Source organism: Lichenostomus cassidix, chromosome 3, assembly GCF_008360975.1.
Source record: "Lichenostomus cassidix isolate B80296 chromosome 3, HeHo_3.0, whole genome shotgun sequence".
In the NCBI taxonomy this organism is placed as follows: Eukaryota; Metazoa; Chordata; class Aves; order Passeriformes; family Meliphagidae; genus Lichenostomus; species Lichenostomus cassidix.
This window is the reverse complement of record NC_139483.1, coordinates 7149330-7171994: the sequence shown is the minus strand read 5'-3', so window position 1 is coordinate 7171994 and position 22665 is coordinate 7149330. Positions and strand designations below refer to the sequence as shown.

General features: G+C 38.3%; 1 protein-coding gene across 3 annotated transcripts; it reads right to left on the bottom strand.

The window, feature by feature from the left end:
- Window positions 1–611: 611 nt before the first annotated feature.
- On the bottom strand, window positions 612–22464 carry SANBR (SANT and BTB domain regulator of CSR). Of its 3 annotated transcripts, XM_085054245.1 has the most exons (21): window positions 22286–22464; window positions 19133–19298; window positions 17039–17225; window positions 13752–13845; window positions 12528–12766; window positions 11621–11679; window positions 11175–11335; window positions 10259–10345; window positions 10031–10141; window positions 8152–8275; window positions 7824–7976; window positions 7473–7648; window positions 7005–7104; window positions 6311–6343; window positions 5576–5675; window positions 4500–4594; window positions 4356–4384; window positions 4190–4263; window positions 3462–3550; window positions 3030–3121; window positions 612–2621 (listed from the first exon to the last, which is right to left on the bottom strand). In XM_085054245.1, the coding sequence occupies exons 2-21, from the start codon at window positions 19280–19282 to the stop codon at window positions 2585–2587; spliced, it is 2190 nt and encodes a 729-aa protein (XP_084910371.1). In that variant the 5' UTR covers window positions 19283–19298; window positions 22286–22464; the 3' UTR covers window positions 612–2584. The 3 variants fall into 3 exon arrangements, with proteins under 3 accessions (XP_084910371.1, XP_084910372.1, XP_084910373.1); XM_085054246.1 differs by lacking the exon at window positions 17039–17225; XM_085054247.1 differs by lacking the exons at window positions 612–2621; window positions 3030–3121; window positions 3462–3550; ... (1 more) ...; window positions 4356–4384; window positions 4500–4594 and adding an exon at window positions 4613–5095.
- Between the last annotated feature and the right edge of the window lie 201 nt (window positions 22465–22665).

Below are 22665 nucleotides of genomic sequence, written 5' to 3'. Positions count from 1 at the left end.
GTCCACACTTCTCCTAACACAACATATTTTTCCCTTGGAGCCATCACTGAATTTAAAATTCTGACCCTTTCTCCAAAACTGCTGGGCAGCCAGGAAATAGGCACAGCTCCAGAGTGCAGTAAGTTAGTTTATACCCACAGGTGACAGCAGGATGTGCACTGCAGCCTTCTCAATGTACCAACTGCACACATATAGGACATCCAAGACATCCATACAGCAGTTCCTAGAAACGGAATCATGGAAACTAATCGTATTCACAGATTTAACAGATTAAATTTACCACTTAAACAATCTGCACTGTGGCAGTGCAGTGCAAAGTTAAGTGTTTTTTTAAACATAGCTTAGTCTGACATTTTGCATACTTGGGTCAGTTGTAGGGTAGTTCATTCAGGAATTTTTAATCCAGCTTCAAAACTTGATGTAGATAAAAATTCTCTTAAGTTCTTGTAGATTTGGAGTAGCTCTGCATTTAATGATATCCTGTTCTTGACAGATAAAAAGCCTGTATGAGGATGCTGCAATTTAATAAAAAATACACATGCATGATTGAGACCAAACAACATTTATGCACATACTTAGTTCTTAAAAGCATCTATAAAAAACTCACACACTTCTTAAATTAATAATGTTTATTTCCATTAAACCAAGACAAATTTTCAAAATTAATACAAGATAAAAATTCAAGGTGGTTGGCAAGGGGAAAAAAGGTAAGACTGCACATCATGTGTATTATTTGTATATGCTCAAAAATGTTTTTGAGTAAAACAATACTGGCACGTAGAACTGGCACTTTCCCATGAAATAAAATCAGCAGAATTTTCCTTTCTCTTCTAGTCAGTAGTTCTATGAAAACTAAACACACACATGCAGCCTGCAATTTTCATAGCCAGGTTTACCATGGGAATTTGGTACAATCCTCCAACAGAAGTAAAAAAAATTGTAGCAAACCACTTTGTCTACTGCATTTTCATACCTGATGGATTTTATAATACTTCCAACAAACAACAGTCAGTCTTCCCATATTGACTACAAGTGCTTCAAACTGCATTAGTACTTCAAACAGGCCTGAGGCACTCACAAAACCTTATTTATTTGATACAGATTAAAGCAATCCTGCAAAGTTACTGCTCCTGCCCCAAATCAAAGCCATTGAAATCCAATTTTGCATGTTGGTTTCAATGGGCTCCAAATTTGCTACAGCATTGGACAAAACACACAAGTAACACTGATTTTTAATAACTTCAATAAAAATCTTCCCCCTGGAAAGCAGTATTTTCAAGTATTGCTATTCTAGTCTTCTAACACCTACTGACAGTCATCAAGAAACAGGACAAACAAAACAGCCCAAACAGAGAGAAGAGAGAGCATTTAAACAAATCTCCCTCTCCTTACACCACCCCGCCCTCCCACCCAGGATCTTGCTGACTTAATTCCAAACTCACAGTTTATTGTACAGCCAGGAGCTGGAATAAGCTTTCCCTGAGTGCACTTTCTCCACCTGTTTCAAAAAGTCAGAATGTGTTTCCTTGAATTCAGCCATTATTATTATTACTATTATTGCCATTTTCTTTGCTAATATACAACGTATTTTCTAGGCAAGTTATTTCATTTTGGTTGCCCTGGATTTGTATTCTATTGCTCCAAATATAGAACTTGAAAGTGCATCTGACTTCTAAACAGTATTAATCAGGCAGGTTTCAGGGAGTAACTAGACCCAAAAGATCTACGTGCACAAGCCTTTGTAATGATACCTCTCAGCTGAAAGATGCAGCATTAATAACAGATCTGCTCAGAAATTAAGTGGCACAGCATCAGAGATAGAACTGCTTTGCATCCTAAGGTTTGGGTTTTAGGAGGGAACAAAGCACTGTCCTGTGTAAGAGGAGTCAGGAATGGGGATGAGTATTGGTTTCACATACAAGAAAAGCAAGTGGTTCGCATGCAAGATGCAGTGCTGCACCATCACGGCATTGAGAGCATCTTTGGAGGTCTAGTTCCTACCTGCTACCCACCTTCAGAGGAGTGGGAGCTGTATGATGTACAGAAGGAAGCCTCAGAACTGCATGAAAATTTTGCTTAAACTAGTCTAAGTCACAGGTATTGTCATGGACTTTGAATGCAAATCCCCAGAAGACTGACCTAAAACCTACCATCAAATACAATACAATATAAATACACGAGGAGACTTGGGTTAATGCTGCCGACTGCATTCAGAATTCAGTAGTCTTGCTTCTTCCTTTTCAGTATTTCTAGCACACCAAAAGGCATATTTGTGTCTTTCCCCATAAATAAAGTTAGTCTGATAATTTAATTTTGCAGATTTATCAAATATTTTCTATGCAACTCAATGCATTAGCCTAAAAAAAAAATTAAATTTCATTTTAAGAAATAGTATATTTACAATTAAAATAAGTACAGACCTTATTGGATTTGCATTCATTTATAGCACAAAATAATTTACAAGGCTTAAAGTAATAAATAAGTCACTGGAAAGCTTTCAGAAATGTGCATTCTCCATATGTCAGAGTGCAGTGGAGTTTCAGGAAGCAGGAGTGAATTCTGGCTAAAATGTGTCCATGATTTCTTATGTTGGACGGCCTTGACCAAAACGGGTTTTTGACCTGGATTAAAAACACATTAAAAACATACTTACATTATTACTGTAGGGTTTTTTAACATTATCAATGCAGGTTTTTCATGTGTGGGGTTATTGGTTTTGTTTTTGAAAGGGGAGCAAAGAATAAAACTAAAAATCTTGGCAAATACTTTTCCAGTTTTCCATAATTTTTCTAAAAAAACAAATCATGTTGGAGCTGCAATGAACCTCCTCCCAGTATGGCTCCAAGAGTTTCATCCTCCCGGCTCTAGTTTAATTTGACAAAGGGAAGCTTTCACACCTCATATGGCTTAACCTGGTGGAAGGGAAGCTGATCCATAAGAAGTGTGTGAAATGAGGCCTGTTTTTCTTTAAACACCCATACCCCTGACAATCTCTGGGATTTTTCCTTGCCTTTATTTTAAAATCTTACCTGGGATTCTTCTCAGCATTGCTTTGTCGTGCGCTGACCTGTGCTGAAGCTTTTATCTGAGCTTCAAGTCTAGAATAAATGCCTCCTGCATACTGGAATCCAGAAAAAAAATCAAGTTTTGGCATTGCTTCAATGTAATCAATGACTTTCCATAAAAAGCACTAATATTCAGCAGAACCTATGGCATACTGCATTGTCACAACCCAGCACTGAATTTTTTAAACTCATATTATTTTCCATGATGAGTTTTCAAATGCAGTGAACTTTAAATATTGTTTTAAACCATAGTCCTCCAAAAAATCATGCTTGGAACAAAATGAAGATATAACTTAAGTACTGAATAGATTGTATTTCCATTTGTGTTTAATATTTTTGTTAACCAAAGCTCTCTTCAACTCTGTAAACACTACATTTTGCCAGGACAAATCTTACTTCTTTGCTGTCTTTGGACTTGACTCGATCAAGGTCTCCCAGTCTCATTTTTATTAAGTGCCCTGTAATCTCAGACATTCTTCTCTGATCTGTCAGAAATAAGAAAGTTTATTAAGAACAGAGGTTTTCCTTTGTACTGAATACAAGGAATATTAGACACAGAATTCAGTGATACTGGATTTGCATTTTTTTTCAGTTCATATAAAAATCTTGAACAACCAAGATCCTAAATCTTGATGCATGATGTAGCCTCAGCAGCCTTGGCAGACATCAGAATCAGCCTGAGGCACTACACTGAGATCAAAATCTCTGGAAATGGTTTTGAGGCAGAGCTTTTCAAAAATTGCACAAGAGTCTCAGGAGAGATTAAAAAAAGGCGGAACAAATTAATAAAATTCTGAATATTTTAGTCATAGAGAATGGGAAAGAGATAGAAGTGGATGTTTCTGTATTTATCTGCACACACAACAAATGCCACAGGGATGCAGGAAAAAAAAATCTGCATAGTTTTATAATCATGAGATGACACAACTATAATCTCTGCAGGTTATGTGCTGACATTCCAAATAAAGCACATAAATCACACAAACACCCCAAATCCCAGTGCTGTATCTGAGATTAAATCCACCCTAAAAGGGTGTCACTAACTATATTTTAAGAAAATTAGCTGGATCATTTTCTTTGCACAATATTAAATTTATGAAAGCTAAACTCATGCAAGAACAGACCATCTTCTCTTTGAGCGTCTTGGTTGTATCTCAGTGACCTGGAGGCATCCCATTTGTTCTGCTGCATGCTCACACTGGAAAAGAAAAGTGCACACCCTTTATCAGGAGCAGTTCACAAACAGGGAGATACTAAAAGATGTTCTCAAGGGCTTTGAAAATGACTTACATGAATGGAGATGCATCTCGGGAACTTGACTGTTGAACACAGAAAACCACAATAAATGTGTTTTAAGGTCAAGTCCAAAACTTAGAGAGAATTCCTCATTATTTAACCCAGCCAGAGAGCCTGGATTCACAGCTGTGATTTTACCTTATCAGATGGCTTCTCCTTTTTCTGAACACTAGGTGAAGAAACCACTTTCTTTGGGTGCCTGTAGGATTTCTTTAATTTCTCCTTTCTCCCTACTAATGGAAGAAATATCTATTCATACCCTCAGATACTTGGAATTTCTCAACTACACAGCTACTGAAGTATTTTTTCCCCTCTATCTATTTCTTTACAAATAGCGTAAATCAACAGGCTATATTCCTTTTATTAGTGTTGCAGGCAAGCTAACATATTGCTCAAATGCTCTTCTATTAGAAATATACAGAAACTCAAGTATATATTTAAAATGCAGAGTGATTACACATAACAGCATGAATTTTTAAAATTTAAAACTAAGTCCACAGGCAAGTTACATTTTTGACCATATTAATTCCAAGAATAAATTCTGAGCAATATCAGATAAAACAACTTAAAATTTAAATCACAAAAATTCTTTCAAAATTTATATATATTTTTAACAGACTGATTCAATTCCAATCCTCCTTTGAGTAAAGGCAAAAAGAACAAAGAACTGCCTCTCTTCAAATGAATCATTAGTAGGGTGAAAAGAGACGATGCTTTTTTGGCTTTCCATGTTCCTAAACCCATTACCACATTAAAAAAAAATAAAAAGAATAAAAGCCATTTTAGATAATATAAAGCTTAGCTTCGATGCAGACACAATTTTAGCCACATTAACCAGTCATCCCTCTATGCAATCAAAGGAATATTCTGCAAAATTTGTTTTGCATGTAAAAGCAGTCATGTAATTGCTGCCTTTTCTCCCAACATTTACTACATGAAATTACATTCATTTGATAGTTTCCTGCAAAATAAGTGCTTGGTAATTCCAAGAACTTCTCAGACATGAATAGTTGCAGCTTTCCTTGTCTGCCAGTGATTTTTGATAGCACCAAGCAGTGGTGTAATTTGTATCTAACCACAGAAAAACTAGAACTAAAATTCAAGAAACATTGGCTTTTATTTTTGAAACACCTAATATTCAAAATCTGCTTACAGAGGACTTCTGCCACCTCAAATCCCTATCTCATAATTCCAGAGAGAAGGACGTGCTGTACCTGGTTTCTTGCACACTTCTTCTTCATCCCCCACTTCATCCTCAGTGACCTCTGAGCCAGTGGTGTACTCCTCCTCCTCAGAAAACAGCGATTGCTGCTTCTAATCCATAAGAGGAGAATTCAGAGATTAAAAGTGAGACTGGGTTTCTATTAAATGATATATTAAATCTGTTCTGAAGCAGCTGACATCCAACATAGCTATCTCAATGATATAAGAATGAATAATTCGTAACAGGTCAGCACAGAACTATGAAAATATTCAGTAATGTGATGTTTACATTGTTTGAATATATACATATATCTAAATTAAGTGACAGTGAGTGCCTAGTAATGAGTAATGATGAAGCTTGACAATGAAGACACAAAACACCTCAGACCAGCCAAGAGAGACAGATACTCAAAACCTTGGATTTTGACTTATGTTTCTGTCAGCCTAAATAGTAGGCTATTAATAACTGATGCATGCAGTTCTAGTGTGGTTTGTTGCCATTTATAAAAACATTCAAAGGAATTTTTGATTTCTATCAAGGCAAATTCACACATACTTTATACTTTCTTGTAAAAAGTGTTGCTATATACAACCTCCAAATTAAAGCAAAAGCAAGGAAATACATCTTCTGTCTCATTGGTTAGAAAATAATAATCAAAGCTAGCTCTCTGCTAGTACAGAAGACCAAATATTTAAAATAATGATTTTACTAAATACTAAAAAAATTTAGTAATAATTTTACTAACCAGCTGCAAAGTCCAATTCTTCAGAGACAAAAACTGTAGTCACAAAGAGAGAGAAGGGCATATAAGTTCAAGAACTAACAATAATTAGAATTAAAAAGTGAGAGCAATTCTAAAAATAGGAGTGGTATGTTACAGTACAGCACTCTACACTGGTAACTCCCAGAAGGCCTCCTCCCATCCTGAACTCTAAGTTTTGGCAGAATGACTAACTTCAAAGAGGATCCTGCACATCTTGAAAGGGGAAAAAAATCCCAAACCAACCAATGCCAACCAAAACACCACCCAAGTTATAGGTCATCTTTTGTGGACTTGCAGCAGTCATGTGGAGAACCTCAGATACATCAGCAGACAAAACCAAAGCAGCAATTACTTAAATATTGCCACATGATGTATTTTACAGCTTGACTGGATCCTTAAATACCACCAGTTTCAGAATGGGCTGGAAAGCACAGACACAAGGAAAATTCCCTCACATATACTGAAATATTTGCAGCAGACACAGGAAAAGTTTTGCCTTTCCACCATGCAGGTATTTTGTGCCTAACCTGTCCTCACAATGCTCAGCCAGCGTGCTTCTTTCTCCAACAATATATAGGTTTTATTTTTTATTAAAAGTTGTTCAAGAAATTCTTCAAAGTGCCTTTGTAAGAATCCTCATTATCAGAAAAAAGGAAGGAAAAGCATTAGCACTCACAGCATTGATCTCTCCAGTTTTGGGGCCCCATGGTGTATTTGGTTCTACAAGCACATCACATTCAAGGCCTTTTTCATCACCGAGCCCAATACCAGAATCACTTAGAGAGAAATACATAAACCAAAAATAAATACTTCTATTCCACGACTTCAGAATCAGTCTGAATTTACTCAACATGTATCCAGAGAGCACACAGACCTCTGAGTCAGGCTCATAATATTTGGACTGCAATACATTAAAATATAAAGATAGGAGTGAATGCTTAAGAAGGTTGAGTAACTAAATGCCTGCTTGAAAGGTAAAAGTACTTGTTCTTCACTTCCCAATTTCCAAGTAAACAACTAAAAATAAATTACCCTTAGAAAGTCCTATGACTCATTATAAATGGAAGAGAACTCAAATATAATAAGCACACATGTTCACTTTTGAAAGCTAAGTTATTTCAGTAACACAATACAGTGTTCTCACCTATTCTCATCCTTAGTGAAAGGAACGACTATAACATCTCTATGATTCAGCAGATCATTCAAGATCTGAGTAGTCTGAGATGGCAAAGCATCCCCATCTTCACTCTGAGATGGCAAAGCATCCCCATCTTCACTTTCTGGAGGTAACTCAACCATATGATCCCTCACTTTGCAGCCCTGCAATACACAGAGACAGATCAGTTAATAGGAAGAACTGATTTCAGTCAGTATACTAACAAAAATTCAACTTCTAAATTACAATCCTTATTTTGGAAAAAGATCAATTACCATAACATGGTTTCCTGCCCACCATCTGTTATGCTCTTTTAAAAGAGAGCTGGTATTGCAGTACCTTTGGGAGGGTTGTAGGGTCAAAACGAAGAACTTTTTGGTTACAACAGGGATACACTCCTGTGCCAGTTGAGCCCAGAGCACTTGCTACACCTGGATAAAGAACTGGCTGTGAATGGTACTGGCAGTGGGAGAATTCAGTGCACAGGAAAGACTACATTAGAAAAAAGAGAAAGAGAGAAAGAAATTAGATGTCCTATGGAAGTAAAAATTTTGCACCGTGAAAAATATATACCAAGCTTTATTATCACATATTTTCCAAACAGCTTTAATCTGTGTTTCACCCCCCAGAAGTCACCCACCACAAGGCAAAGTAAAATTATACAAACCTGGTTACATCTTGAGCAGGTCAACCAATTGACAGTGCCCCAAAGACGCCAATAAACATCGCGCCAGGATTTCAGTTCCTCATGGAGGCCAATTAAATACTCATGGACTTCCCAGGTTTTGTCTCTGGAAAAGCAAAACATCAGAGTCATGACTCTGTTTTGATCCTGCCATAAGGACAGTGAGGTGGGAGAAGGAGCAGAACAGCACAGGTTTCATTGGTGAAAAGCCTACAGCAGAGTTACATGAAGGATACAATCATTTTAAATTCAGAGCATGACAAAAGAGCCTTTATTCTTTCTCAATAGCCTAAACTCATTCATAACAAAGAATTACAGATTGATTCATCTCAAGATTCCTACTGCAAATTTATGAATGAAGACAAATATATTTTATGTATCTGCACAACAACAGTAATTACTTAGCTGAGGAAGAAAAGTTTAAAGACACAAGCTCATGCCCTTTTGATGAATGTACATACCTGACAGTTCTAGTCTTAAAAATACAGGACTTTGTTCCTTCCTAGTGATCAAATGAGACACACCTCTTCAGAATTCAAAAGAGAATATGCAGCTTGCAGTGGTGCATGTTATCTTCAGAAAGAACAGATAAAATATTCCCCCAATATTCCCCCCTGGCCTGATCTATTTTTGTTAAATATGTGCCTAACCTAGACTAAACAAGCTGTATTTCCAGTTAGAAGTCAGTTCTAGGCATGACTAGAAGACCAATAAATAGAAACTTATTTTTAAGTCATTAAAGATAGAATTGTATTAGCTCCTGAGCCTGAATTCATCAGTGGCTAGCATCACGTCTCAGTAAACATATTGTGTGTAGCAAAGCATCACAAGTAGCACAAAGCAAATAATTAGAAGCTAGATAATCCTCCGAGCAACCTTAAAGCCCTGCACATTTATCTGCTGGGAATTGCAGAGCAGCTACATACACTCAGCTTAAGTGAAGTAATACAGTTAATGAATTTTACGTGACTAATCACCAATGATCTTAAGTAGGTCAGGATGGGGGCACAAGATTTGCTTCTATGCAGACTGTTAGGCAGAACTTACTCCACACCTGGTGGGAGCTGATATGAAACTGTTTTCATTGTTCTAAACAAAATGGATCTGATGAGAAAGGTCTGTTATTAATCTCCCACCATCCTCCTTAAAGGGGGCATGTGGGCAGGGAGGGAACTGCAGCTGATCATGTACTGATCTTCATTAATAAGAGAATCCAGCTGTTCACAGCCATGGATCAAACAGACAGAATTGAATTAAACATTTGTGCCAAATGAATCAGGCTTACATACAGAACAGGCCCTGGAAGCTCCTCTGACAAATAGTTCAGGAGCAAAAAAAACAACTGGCAAAGTTTATTTATAGCAGTCTTTAAGCAGGTTGAGCATTTGATTTGACAGTATAAAGTCAATCTAGAATACAGCCTTTAGCCTTTCTTTTCTGGCAGAGTGGGGTTGAGCCTTCACTAGCAAACCTTGCAGAAATGCAACATTTAATTCAATCTGTCGTCAACTACACACATCTTAAAACCATCTGATGAAGGAATTAGCTGAGTATTTTCTATTTAAAGCAGTGCAACCCAAAATAGCCCTCCCAGTAATCGTGGCTGCAGTTTTCCCATTTCCATTCAGCAGCAGCACTGCTGAATGAATTTCAGTAGTACATCATCATAATCATACCTCCTCGTTTTTTGGGGTTTTTTTTGCTAAGTAATACAAGAAGTTGAGATATTTCATACACTTTTCACATATCTGTAATTTCATTTTTAATGTGACTGCTTGAATATGTAGTATTTTTTAAAATCACCCAAAATTATAGAGTTAAAGACACATTTTATGTATATATATATGTATATATTCACTACCTTATATGAACATAGACAATATTCCCATGTTGGTCTATGTTGATTTTTCCTGGTACACAAGGAATTCTCCTTTCAGTTTCTTTAGTTAGCAGCTTTTTACATAAACAACACCTAGATTTAAAAAAAAAAAAGAAAAGAGAAAGAAAAAGAAAGTGCTGGAGTAAGAGCAGGACTTCTAAACACAGGGACTGTCCTTGCTATTGAAGTACCAATATAAAAAGACCATACCTGTATAATGTTGCTGCATTCCCTCTAGAATCTGGATTTACATACTCCGGATCAAACAGTCTCTCAATCTTCTTGCAGAAAAGTTTACTATTAATGACAGCAACACAGCTCACCCATTAGAAAAAACTGAAAATTGCTTTCTGCACAGTGAGATTAACAACTACATTCTGATAAGCAATGTCACTCTCAGAACGTAGCTTTTAATATAATTTTCCTTTAAGTTATCCAGTTCGTCTCATTTTTACACAGGCGTGACAAAAGAGATCCTTTTATTTTTTCCATTTATTATATTATTTGCCACTATAAACTGCCAGCTTTTATCTTGACTAGAAGATCTTTTATTAGCGAATATTAGAATTAAGTGCAATTCCACAGCAAAAATTACAATGACTTCATCTCTACTGACTACAATCCTCTCTTACTATTTCCTTGCTTGTCTGTCAGTCTGCACTCCAATAAGTGGCCCTTATCTTGATAGGAAAATGGAATACTTATGTATGAAACAGCAATCCAGCACAACTTTTCAGCCTTCCAGCCATCTGGAATTTTAAGTTCAAACATTGAGTTCCCAGGATGCTGAAGCCAAACCATTCTCTGCCAATTAGGAGCACGTCATGCCATAAAAGGTTTCTCACCCTAATCCTGGCTACCATGTGAGAATTCATGAATAATTCATCCATGCCATGCTCCTAGTGTGGCCTTGCCTTTTGGTCATTTCCTATAAAAGGCTTTTTTCTTTTGCCCATAATTTTAGTATAAAATTCTGAAGTCACTTAATGATATTTTGTGTTAAAAATACATTACATGAGAATATATAAAATATATAATTTCAAACTCCACAGTCTTAGCTGTTAAGAGATATGATCCAAAAAGCCCAACAGCACTTCAGTAGTGTATCACAGGGCAAAAAAGTTACCTCTTAAATTTGTCTCTTTTGTCCTTCAGCTCTTCCAGTTCATTGTGCCTGAAGAGATCCGCAATGTGTGTAACAAGATTAGCATTGATACAGTTCATGTTACATGGTGTGGCTACAATAGCATTCATATTTTTGTGACAATAATGAATACATTTTTCTACCTAGGAAAAATAGAAACAGGAATGTTACAGAATTCTAGACAAAAAACCCCCCATACTAATGATCACACTATCACATTTAGAAATAACTCCAAGTTTTATTGCATTGAGAGTCTGCAAATATTGGATTACTGTACTGCATAGGAAAAGTGGTAAAAATCTCAAAGTGTTCTCATTGCAGCACGTATTTATGTAACAGCCAAAGCACAACACACAAGCTGTTAAGACACCTGGTAATTAACTGTGTCCTCATAGCAGAGAATCAAACTGTCTTTTTTTAATACTTACTAATGAATCCATCTTCAAAAACTCAGAAGAAATAAGGATTGATATGACATTTGATGGTTCTAAAAGGCAACAGAAAAAAGGTGTGTTGTTTTACATCAACTTTTTTTGTAATTTCATATCACCTCCCTCCCTCTTCATATTTAGCATCTGGTTTAGCTATCTTTTTAGCAATCAACCTGTTATTCTATCTTCTAGTATGTAGAACCTTTTAACCATCTTAAGAAACAAACTTTTGGTTTACCATTTCAATTGCCAGAGTACAACTCTAACAACATGGACTTTTTTAAAACTGTAAAAGGTGGCTTTGCAGGGATACAATGACTAAACCATTACACAAACAGGATTAACTTCCATCTGTAGCCATCACACCCAGCTGAGATTTTCTCAACATAACCTTTTCATTGCAGGTTATAAACAAATCAAGAGAACAAAGTTATATTTTAAAAAATGGCAGCAAAAGCTCATTTAAAAATGTAAAACTTGCCTCAAATCCATACAGGCTAAGGCTCTTCTACCATTGTATTCTATTGCATTGAAATTATAGAAAACATCGCAATTGTACCAACAGAGAGCAGAGGAGAAACAAAAAAAACAATCATCAGCATTTTAAATCTACCGCTCAGTCTTTGGTCAGAAGAGGTCTGAAGAGTCTTAACTAAAAACATCACATCCCAAAACATATTAGGGCTTTTTTACTGATTCAGCTTTCAACACATTTCCTCAAAGCTGTCAGTGCTGACAAAGCAAACATCTGCTGAAATGACCAGAGGATCACCGTGGCAACACTTTTCCAACAACTGACAAGCTCCAGTCAAAAACAAACAGACTGGGGCTGAACTGCATCAAAACCATTCATCTTCAATTAGTACAGAACATAATGAACCTACAAGAAATTGTCTACTTTTACCTAAAGTGGGCATTTCATTAGCCTCAGAATCTTTAGAGTTCCTTTTGACATATCTTATCAGCCAGTCAAAGATGTGAACGTCACAGTGCACGGAAATGTCCACCTCCTCCCAGCGCTGGGCATCCACTGACAGGTACTCAGCAAAGTATTTCATCTCTGAAATCAAAAGGTCTCGAGGACACACAAAATCTTCTTTGAGGTTTTTGGCTTCATCACACACGTGGATCACCATATTCGGCCTCAAAAGAAAAAGCCACAAACCAAATTAGGAGCCTAAGCAAATTAGGACACCAAATCCTAATGATCTCATCTCCAACTCTGATCACATGTTGCAACACCAATGTTACCAACAGAGTTTTATTGACAGGAGGAAAACAAACTGCACTTATCAACTATTAATATAAACTGTTGTTGGATAGGTGAAGAAGACATGCATATCCTCTACAGATAATCAGTATGATTTAATTAAGGGGCCAGAAACAGAAAATTTCTAGCTCCATTCCCCAATTTGTCACCTATTTGTTATAGGATATTATCTGATTTGTATGGAGAACTCATTTGTTCTCCCTTTTCAACTTTCTTTAAAAAATAAGCACATATAGATGCCTAAGTTACTGAGGCACCAAGGACAATAGCAGCAATTTTCATCTGTGGAAATTAGGATTGGTTTATTGTGTATTAAAATGTCTGTTTCTTAAGAAAAGCTTGAAGCTAGAATCAGTAAATGACATCTCTACAGAGAGATGCTTAGGTTTCAAACAAACATTATTCTATGTGCAATTATATAGTATAGAAACAGGGATGTGGTGGAATGAAAGTGACCTGGATGGCTATTTGAATTCATGGGAAACTTTTTCATTTACAGCTTTCTTTTCCTGCTTTTACATAGGACAAATCTATGTTCAAGAATACTTTTTAAAGTGTAATTGAGCATCAATCTTGTTTCACTCCTTTTTAAAATCAGGTATGTTTCCATTCTTGCCCCAGCAGTGATCAATCACCCAGAGGAACACAATGCAAATATTTATAAGTATCTATTGCGCACAACACATTCTCAAACCTACTCCTTGTATTTCTGTAGCAATGTAAGTTTTCCAAATTTCTTACAGCATTAAGTTGTTTCCAGCTGTTTTCTTTCCAATAGCAGAAAAATATGAGCAATTTAGACATCTTTCTGTCAGTTCTATGATCTCCTAGATAACAAACACACAAAGCTCTTCTTACCCCTTGGTTTCGTCAGTGCTTTCTCCACTGTTATGTACAGGATCTTTCTCAGATTCTGAAGAACAACTCCTTGTGGAGGTTGCACTGGGCCTTCCTTCAATGTGAGGAAAAAAGGCTGCATTAGAACAAAAATGCCTGATCTTTTGCTCTTCAGCATCTTGGAAATGCAACTGAAGTATGGGTGTCATGGTGGAGCAAAGGCACACAGCTAGCAATAAATCTGCTTCCTTATGGGCTATTAAACAATCCAAATTCCTGCTCTGAGTGTCATGTACTGGGAACTCACACCAGCAGCATTCCCGGGTTGCCCAGACACTTGGCAGCAAACCCAGATCAGTCCTGGCTCAACAAAGAGCAGGAGATTCACAGCCTTCAGAACATCATTCTGGGAATGCAACCCCTTGCTTTAGCTCTTCTTGTCTGCTTTGTGGGATGTGGCTCCTAAGACTCTGCCACATCAAAGCTTTTGCCAGGACAGAACTTGAGACCAACCCCACTCCTTACTCATCATGTGCCAGCTTTGGATATAAGCAGCTTCCAAGCAGAAGCACAGAAGACTCTTAGGATGTGTTTGCTTTTGCCAAATTTCTCACACTCGTGGCTTAAACCAGCTGATGGTGTAAAACAATGTTCAAAGAGAGCAGACCGTGAAATTTGCCTGGTCCTAGAGCTACATCATGGAGGTTATTCCAGGAATAAAGGACAGATGCACTTCAAATAGCTGGTCTTCACAAAGGCACTACAAGCAGTGGAAAGTGGACACACAACTTAGTGAAGTTCAGGAGTTTAGACACCAAATCCAGTGTGCTCTGAATCAAGGGTTAAAACAATGAATGTCTTTTCCAGCGGTGAATGGATCACTGCAATCTGACACTTCAATAATCTTGCTTAAAAGCCAGAAAGCTGGTTGTATTTTTTAAACAATGGAAGGGCATACATCTGCCTTCCACTGATGAAAACCCATAAGGTGGTGACTTTCCATGTTTATGCCATTCTCTCAGATTTCTGGGAGTTCCAGAAGCATCTTCTCCCCTCTTGTGTAATGTAAGAGGCTGTACTCTTCTGAAGAAGATTAAGACAGACCTCTTCATCTTATGGCTGAACAACTATAGCAGACTGACAGCAAAAATTATATGTTTCAGAACACAGGAGTTATGCCCTTCAGGAAAGCAAAATTATCATACCAGAGGCACAAGAAGGAAAACTTTCTCCAAAGATGCAGCCTAAGGTCTTGTACAGTTAAGTCTTAGTAAGGCCTTAACAGGGGAGCACAGTTAACAGAAGGGGGAGATTTATTCAACAGATTCACTCCCAGTAAAACCTTGGAAAGGGCTGTTCCAGCCACAGCTTTCTGGACAGCCATCCCTCTGCAGGCAGGTGCAGTGGGAGCCCTAGGTTTTGAATCAAAGATGTGAGGCTTGAAAGAAGGGATTGTGGAAATCCATGGTATGAAAAATTTCTATTGCAAATATTGCAAATATGAACAAGTTCATTGTGAACACAGAGTTGCTTATTGAAGGAAATAATCCTGACAAGAATATGCAATATGGCCAAATTAATGGGGACATCTGAACTTCACCATACGTTTCTTTCTACCAATTTTTCTTCCCTCCTCAAAGCTTACAGATTAATTGACCTCTGAAAGTTAGTAATAAATTTGGGTAAAATTTGTGTTTCTTTACTGCCATGAGATGCATTCAGAGGGACTTAACAGCAGTTTGCCTTATAATTAGCAAGTATTAAATGAGCTTTTGTAACTCAGCCAAAACCTGAATCCAGCTCAGAATGGGTATGGTCTGATTTGCTTTTTCTTGCTGTTACTCATGACTACAAACAAATGCAAACAGGCCCAAAATTCTTCATCATAACAATAAGATAATGTAGATAAATCCACTAGGAAGCAATTAATTAAACAAAAAACATTTACAAATAGGATTTTCCCAAATCCCCAATTCTGAAATGTACAAGTGCCTCACACATACTAAGAAGGTGAGTTCACCCAAGCCTGTGAGAAAAAAGGAATAATTACCCTAATTTCATCTCAACAAATTACATATAAACAGGGCAAATGATTTATCCAAAGTCACAAAGAAAACAGAGAATAATCTCAGGCTAGGCTCTTGTCATAGGAAACATTACATTGGTGGACCTAACTGCATTAATACTCATTACATGTACTACATGGTTAGAAAGAAAGCATGCACTAATTGTCTAAGGGGTTCTAGAAGCAGAGTTAGCTCATTAACTGCCTACTGGGAAGCTACTAATCCTGTAAAGAGGGACCTGTGGGTGCCAGCAGCATTTATCCCACATCATGCATGGAACCACATAACTGAAAACTGATGGCAAGCACTTTCAGTCTAGACACTCCATATACAGGCTTCCAATATCATCCCTTGAGGAGAGTTATTAAAAACTTTATTCAAACAGCTGTTTTTCCGCTGCAAAGATGACAGTGAAAGCAGCAGTGAAGGACATTTTGACAGAGAACATGTTATTTAAGCACTTCACTTATTTTTTTGTCTTTAATTTTTTTGTCTTAGTTTTTAGCACAGAAAGTGCTTATTCATTACTGAAGCAAATTTCTCATGCAATACATTTACCAAGTCCTACAGTCACTGGAACATCTCAGTCTATACTGAAAATCAGAGAATAACTATCACACATTTAATTACAACTTCTGACAGAAGAAGTTGTGCTTAAGGAATTGTTAACAATATTTAATTGTGCAGTGATTGAATTTACAACTACTGGGATTGGTCCTCTTCTGCCCAATAATTACTGGGATACATAATTGACCAAGACACATTTTATGTCATCACAAGATTGTTGTGAAGCAAAAATTGGCTACACCAGGCTCCAATTCCTACATAACTATCCGTGGCAAACACAAGGCTTCTAGGTGGGAGGGGAAGGTTTGCCCTCAAGAGATCACCTCCTCAGATTCCTGAAGCTTTTTGTCACAATACTCTCCAGTTATTTTAATAATGCTGCTTAATGTGACTCCAAATGGCTGTAGGTTTAACAGTACACCACCAAAAATCCTAAACAGAGGATTCAGCAGAAGGATTTATGCCTTTTGGAAGGACAGGCTATCAAAAATACCCAAGGAAACATTGATTCTTAAACTAAACTAATGGAAAGTGCCTTTTTGTATGCATTATATTTATACTTAACTTCCCCAAGATGAATGACTATTATTCCTGGGTGGACTTAACCACTCAGGACAGAAGCATGCACATACTGATTATCAAAGCCAATATATTTCAGAATGACTAAAAACATACCAGTTATAGTAATGGAATCCTGCCCAATAGCAGGCTCCTGAAACTCTGTCTGTGTATCGAGCAAGGAGGATTTGATGTACGTAGCTAAAGTTTCCACAGGACTCCCACCAGCAGCCATCAGGGGATTATACTGGTTGTCAACAGGTGAACTTCCACTGCTTTTTAGTTCATCAAATCTTTTTGCACACTGTCACAAGATTAAATGATAGGACAATGAAGCAGTAGCTTTCAGTACATTTCTAACAACTATGATTTGAGATGGATATCGTATTGCACATCTTTTGCACGTGAACAGTTATTGATATCAAACGTAACATGCTTCCTACTTAGTGCTATCAGGAAAGTACATAATTACACAGTACAATAAGAGTTACTGTAATTAAAGACTCTAACAGAAAGAGAAAAAATTAGACAGAACCTGTTTCAACTTTCATTTCCTTAAACCCTATGATTTTAAGCCTGATTTTCAAACGGGGAAGTTACGGGGAGAGTTTGAATTCTCCGTTTGTAACTAGTTCTTTTACCAAAAATATGGTCAAATGTTATGAAGAGTGGCTATAGAAATTGGTTCACAATTATTATTTTTTACTTTATGACCTCCAATCCAATTTTTACAAAGTGCTTCCCACTGCAGTTCTAGTAATCTTTCATTCCCACTGCAGTTCTGTAAACTTCCCATTCCCTGTTTTGATGAACTAGAAAGTCTTTCCATTCTGTAAATTCATACCAACACAATCACAATTACAGGTTTGGTTCAGCTAAGTCCTACACAGAGGTAACCTGCACATACAAATAAATCTACTTAATTCTACAGGTGATCCTCCTGTGACACAAGCTCCATTCAAGCAGCTGTTTTTACTTGCTTATTTTGAGTTAACAGAGATTGCTTCATGCCAGCTGCCCCTTTGGGCCAGGGGCACACAATGACATCCTTCTGATATTCAGTGTCTCACATTTGGGATGCCAGTCTACTACATACAGCAGATAAATAAATGTATAGCTATGCTTTTATGTAAAACTGCTTTAAACAGGGACTACACATATGTGAGACACTTAGCTGTTTTCAAACAATGTATCAGACATGTACTAACTAATCACATTAATTACTTTGGGGAGAGAGCTCACTGATATTATTTTATTTGCTTAATGTGCACAGTGCTATCTGCATATTGAAAGGTGAACAGTAGAGACATCCCCAAGCACTTTGCCCAGAACTTGAAAGGCAGTAACATTCCACAGAAGCTTCTACACCCAATCCTTCCTTTTTATGTTCTAAATACAATGTTACAGCAATGCCCATTAGCACTGCTATAAATGTGAGCAGACACACTTGATTAGGTTTGCAAGAAAGTCAAGACCACTGACTTGTTTTCTTTCAGCTTTGCTGAATCACAAGGGCATTTTCTTATTTTAGATTACATCCTCTCAGGAACAAAAAAGTCAAATTTATTAGTTTAAAAAAAAAAAAAAAAAGCAACATTTCACCAGGAAATTGAGCAATCCAGAAAGAGAAGTATACAGAGGTTCTTCCAACTCCATTCCAACCAAAGCAAGAAAAATCTACATCATGTAGGATCAAAAAAGATGCAACTGCACTCTTTACCTAATAGAGATCTGTAACTCCTACTTGTTTAGAATTGTAACAACAAGCAGAGAGACTTATTAGGTTTCCTGGTAAGGATACTACAGCCTACAGGAGGTTAGAGGGTGCTGGCATCCTCTCCATCCAAGTCTTAGCTGTGGAGTTTGGAACACAGTATCACAGCTACCCTTTTTATTACACTTTTTAATTTTTCCTTTCCAGAAATTTTTATTCTTATTCTGTGTAAGTTCTAAGGAAATAAAATGCAGAATGCATGTCTTAATTTGAATGTTCAGGTTCCACAAAACAAAAAGCAAAAAAAACCCCAACAAAACCCCCACCTTTTTTCAATCTACTGCTCATATAATATTTCCAATTCATTAGGTATAAATTACTTTAGGGAAAAAAAAACCAAAAATCCTTAACTTCAAGCTCCCTCCCTCCCTTCAGAAATGTTTTCTTCTCCACAAAGCTTTGCTTAAAGTATACAATTATTTTATTAGTAAGCTCACCTCTTTGGATGTATATCCTGGAACCAGCCTTGCCACACTGTCCCAGTTGATGGGTTGAGGAACACCAATTAGGGAACATAGGATCATATCCAAAACCATTTGGTTGTTGTCATAGGGGAAGTTATTGTTTTCTGAGACTCCACGACTCATCTTTGGCTACTTAAGCCTAGAAGAGAAAGAGTTTTTAGCAAGCCTCACTGCATGGTTTGCTAAAGCTTTATCTACGTTACCTGCAGCACTCTATAAATTACTGTGGGAAGTGTCCACCACGGCACTACAGTCAAGTACTGAGGCTTTTTTGGACAAAATTTACATATTCTCAAAGCCCCGAGGGAGAATCTGATGTGCAAAACACACCAAAGCCACCAGCAGCAGGTATTGTCCACCATTCCTCTGAGTTGTCTGATTCCAGGGAGGATTCACCCCTCTGAGATCTCTGATAGAACAGAAAGGCTTCTCAAAATCTTGGAATAAACAGCCTAAGTCACAGAGGGGCATTTTAATGTAAATTTACTCACCGTCAAACACATTTATCTCTTCCCATAAACCTTCTACTCTCAGCTTTGCTCTCCTCTTGCTCTGCCCATCTGCTCAGCACACCTGACTGCCATTATATAGAAGCCAAGCCAGGACACTCAGTTAAGGGCCATCAGTACTTCAGAGCCAGGAAACAACACCTGGATGTTGTTCAACTCTCATCCCAAAGACCTGACATTCCTAACTCCTTGTCAGCCAGGCTGATCAGTTCCAAAAATCTTATTCCTCAGCTTCAAGCTGAACACCAGAACAAAGCAAATAAGGACAGCAGTAAACACCTTAAACATCAGGATTATATTTAGACTTTTTTCTTTTTTTCCTTTTCCAAATGGATTTTATGTATAGCACCAGGGAACAGAGAAAAAGTTCAATGTACTGATTTACCATATGCTGAGAAAGAAGTGCAGGCATTAATCAAGAGTTTCATGTTCAACTAACACACAGCCAAAGAGCTCAGTAGGGACTCACACTTGGAAAGCAACTTGGACCTTGTCTGAAGTACCTTAAACAGATCCCATAAATAACAACTTAAAAGCCACTCACAGATTTTTGAATTATAAAGCAAGAATTATAGAGAATTTGAGAGAAAATACATCTGGATAACACCTGATAACTTGTTACTAAAGGCATACTGCACATAGATGTTTCTTTTGCACCACCCTCTTTCTAAAAGCAAAGATGCTTAAAATATACAAAATAGCCCTGGCTTTTTCTCCCTCTAGAAGCTGTTCCAGCCCTTTTTTCTGTTTCTTTTGTTGGTAGCAACAGAAATCACAGCAGCAGGTAACTGAAAGCTTTCATCCTCTCAAAAGAGCAGCTGAATTAAATAAGAAAGAGAAAACCCAGAACACACCAAGAGAATTCTTAGGTTTCCTACAGTCATGAGATCTAAAAAGAAAAAAGGCACAAAACAGAAGACAAGTCCAACAGCAAATTTCATACCATTTTAGCAATTCTGTATACATGAAATCTGCTGTTAACATGCCAAACAGCCAGTTTTAAAGGAGAAGGGTCCTCCCAGACTATATGAGCCCAAAATTCCCGAGTAAAATAGATGCCACTATCAGGAAAAGTGGATCAGTCCCTGAAGTCACTGTGTCCTTATCCCTCACCCAAGAGCACTTTCAAGCAGTGTCACAGTGGTGATTCTGTGGAGGAGACTTCTCTCTGTCAGTGTGCAGACAGATGTCAGTACCAGTTATATTTAAGCCCCTGAACATCTCCTGTTTCTGCTGTTAGGAAGAGAAATAACCGGGCCAGAACAGGTCAGCACCAGTGGCAAACCTCAGTGGTTATAAAACACAGAGCTGACTTCTTCTGCTAGTTCATACAAATGCAGCAGCTGGTTTAAAAATATGTTTGGATGAGATAAGTAAATGCTGGAGCATTATAATCCCCTGGTCTCGCACCATAAAATAGGCTTAATGCAAGTAAAATTACTAGCAATGTGAATATTCCATAAATCACCATTTTGAGGACTAGTGCTATGGGATGATTACACTGGGCAATCAAAGAAAAAAAGAACACAGAAGGAAAACCATTATTTTTTTTGCAACAGTTCTGAGTCTATAATTAACAGGGAAAAATTCTGAGTCCTTCACTGGAAACAAGTTTACCACACATTAACTCTGTGGACCATGAAGCAGCCCAAGCTTGAAGGGATGACAGGTGCTCTAAAACGTGATGACACGTTCAGAGACAATCAAGTCTTTGTCTCTCATACACTGCTTTTTCAAACGTGCTTATTCTGCACATTAAAACACAGTTCTGTATATGCTTATTACTGCAAAGACAAATGAAGGAGCAGACTTCATTTTAGACATACAGAAGTGTTTTTATTTATATTCCAGAAAGAGCATGAGACTCCTCCTTGCAGCTTTATGCATGACATTTAATATTTGTCTTTCTGTCCTTTAGGAAACCCTGTTGGAGATATGAAGACACGTGTAAGGTTTAGAGTGCTTTTATTGCTCTCTAAAAGCAGCAATATAAAGCCTGTAATAAATAATATTCTTAAGAGAAAAAACAGCTTCTACAGATTCTCTGTGCTCTGTTACTGCAAGGAAAGCTCAGATTAACCCTTTCCTCAACTATGAAAATTGGAGAAAAAAAAAGCTTTCAAATTGTTTAACTCTGACCAACTCATCTGAAATGCATAATATAGAAAGACAGGTGAGAACAGGAATTTCTATTAATGCTCAGAATTCTAAATTAAGCGGTGCAGAGGTTAAGAGTTAATTCATTACAGAAACACACCATCTGAACTTTTTCTTTATGATTTAAAGTGAATAATCAAAGTGGAAATGAAGCATTCCTGTCCCTTGCACGTGCACAGCCCGAGGGAAGGTGAAGAGCTTTCCATCCACAGCGCTGAAACCAAGGAAGTGATGGTGCAGAATGAGGCGGGGGAGAGCAACAACAGCAACTTTGGAGCTTGCCCACGTACCAGCCAGCAGGGAACATTTCAAGGCGTTTAAATTAAAACAATAATAAAAGCCGGTCTCAGAGAGCCGACAAGTGCAGCAGCCTCCCCGTGCGACGCCCTCAGAGAGGGGAACCCGAGAGCTCCCCGAGCGCTCTCCGCCGGGACCCTCCCGGCCGCTCTCCCGGCTTTACCTGGCGGCTCCCAGGCGCGGGCTCAGCGGGACGGGACGGGCAGCGGCTCCTTCTCGGGACGCGCGGGGACAGCGGCGGGAAAGCGGCGCGGCTCCGCCGAGATCCGAGCGGGACCCGCGGGCGCCCCGTCCGCACCCGCCGCGCCCTCATCTGCCGGCACCGCCCGGCGCCGCCCTCACGGGGAGGGGCGGCGGGGCCTGAGGGGGGGCGGCCCGGCCAATGGGCGCGGGGCGGGTGAGAGGCCCCGCCCCCTCACGCCGGGCACAGCCAATGGGACGGCGCGGAGCGCTCCCGCCCCGGGCGCGCGGCGGCCCCGCCTTGCCGCAGTGCAGCGGCGGCGGCAGCGCCCCCTCCCGCCCCGCGCGCGGCGTCCGGTCGCC

What these genes read in the sequence shown, in the direction of transcription:
- SANBR (XM_085054245.1), bottom strand. Translation starts at nt 19,282, where the DNA reads ATGAGTCGTGGAGTCTCAGAAAACAATAACTTCCCCTATGACAACAAC. An exon ending in AGGAGAAGCCATCTGATAAG is followed by an intron (nt 4,385 to 4,499) that starts GTAAAATCACAG and finishes TGTGTTCAACAG; the next exon opens with TCAAGTTCCCGAGATGCATC. An exon ending in AGACGCTCAAAGAGAAGATG is followed by an intron (nt 3,551 to 4,189) that starts GTCTGTTCTTGC and finishes TATTTCTGACAG; the next exon opens with ATCAGAGAAGAATGTCTGAG.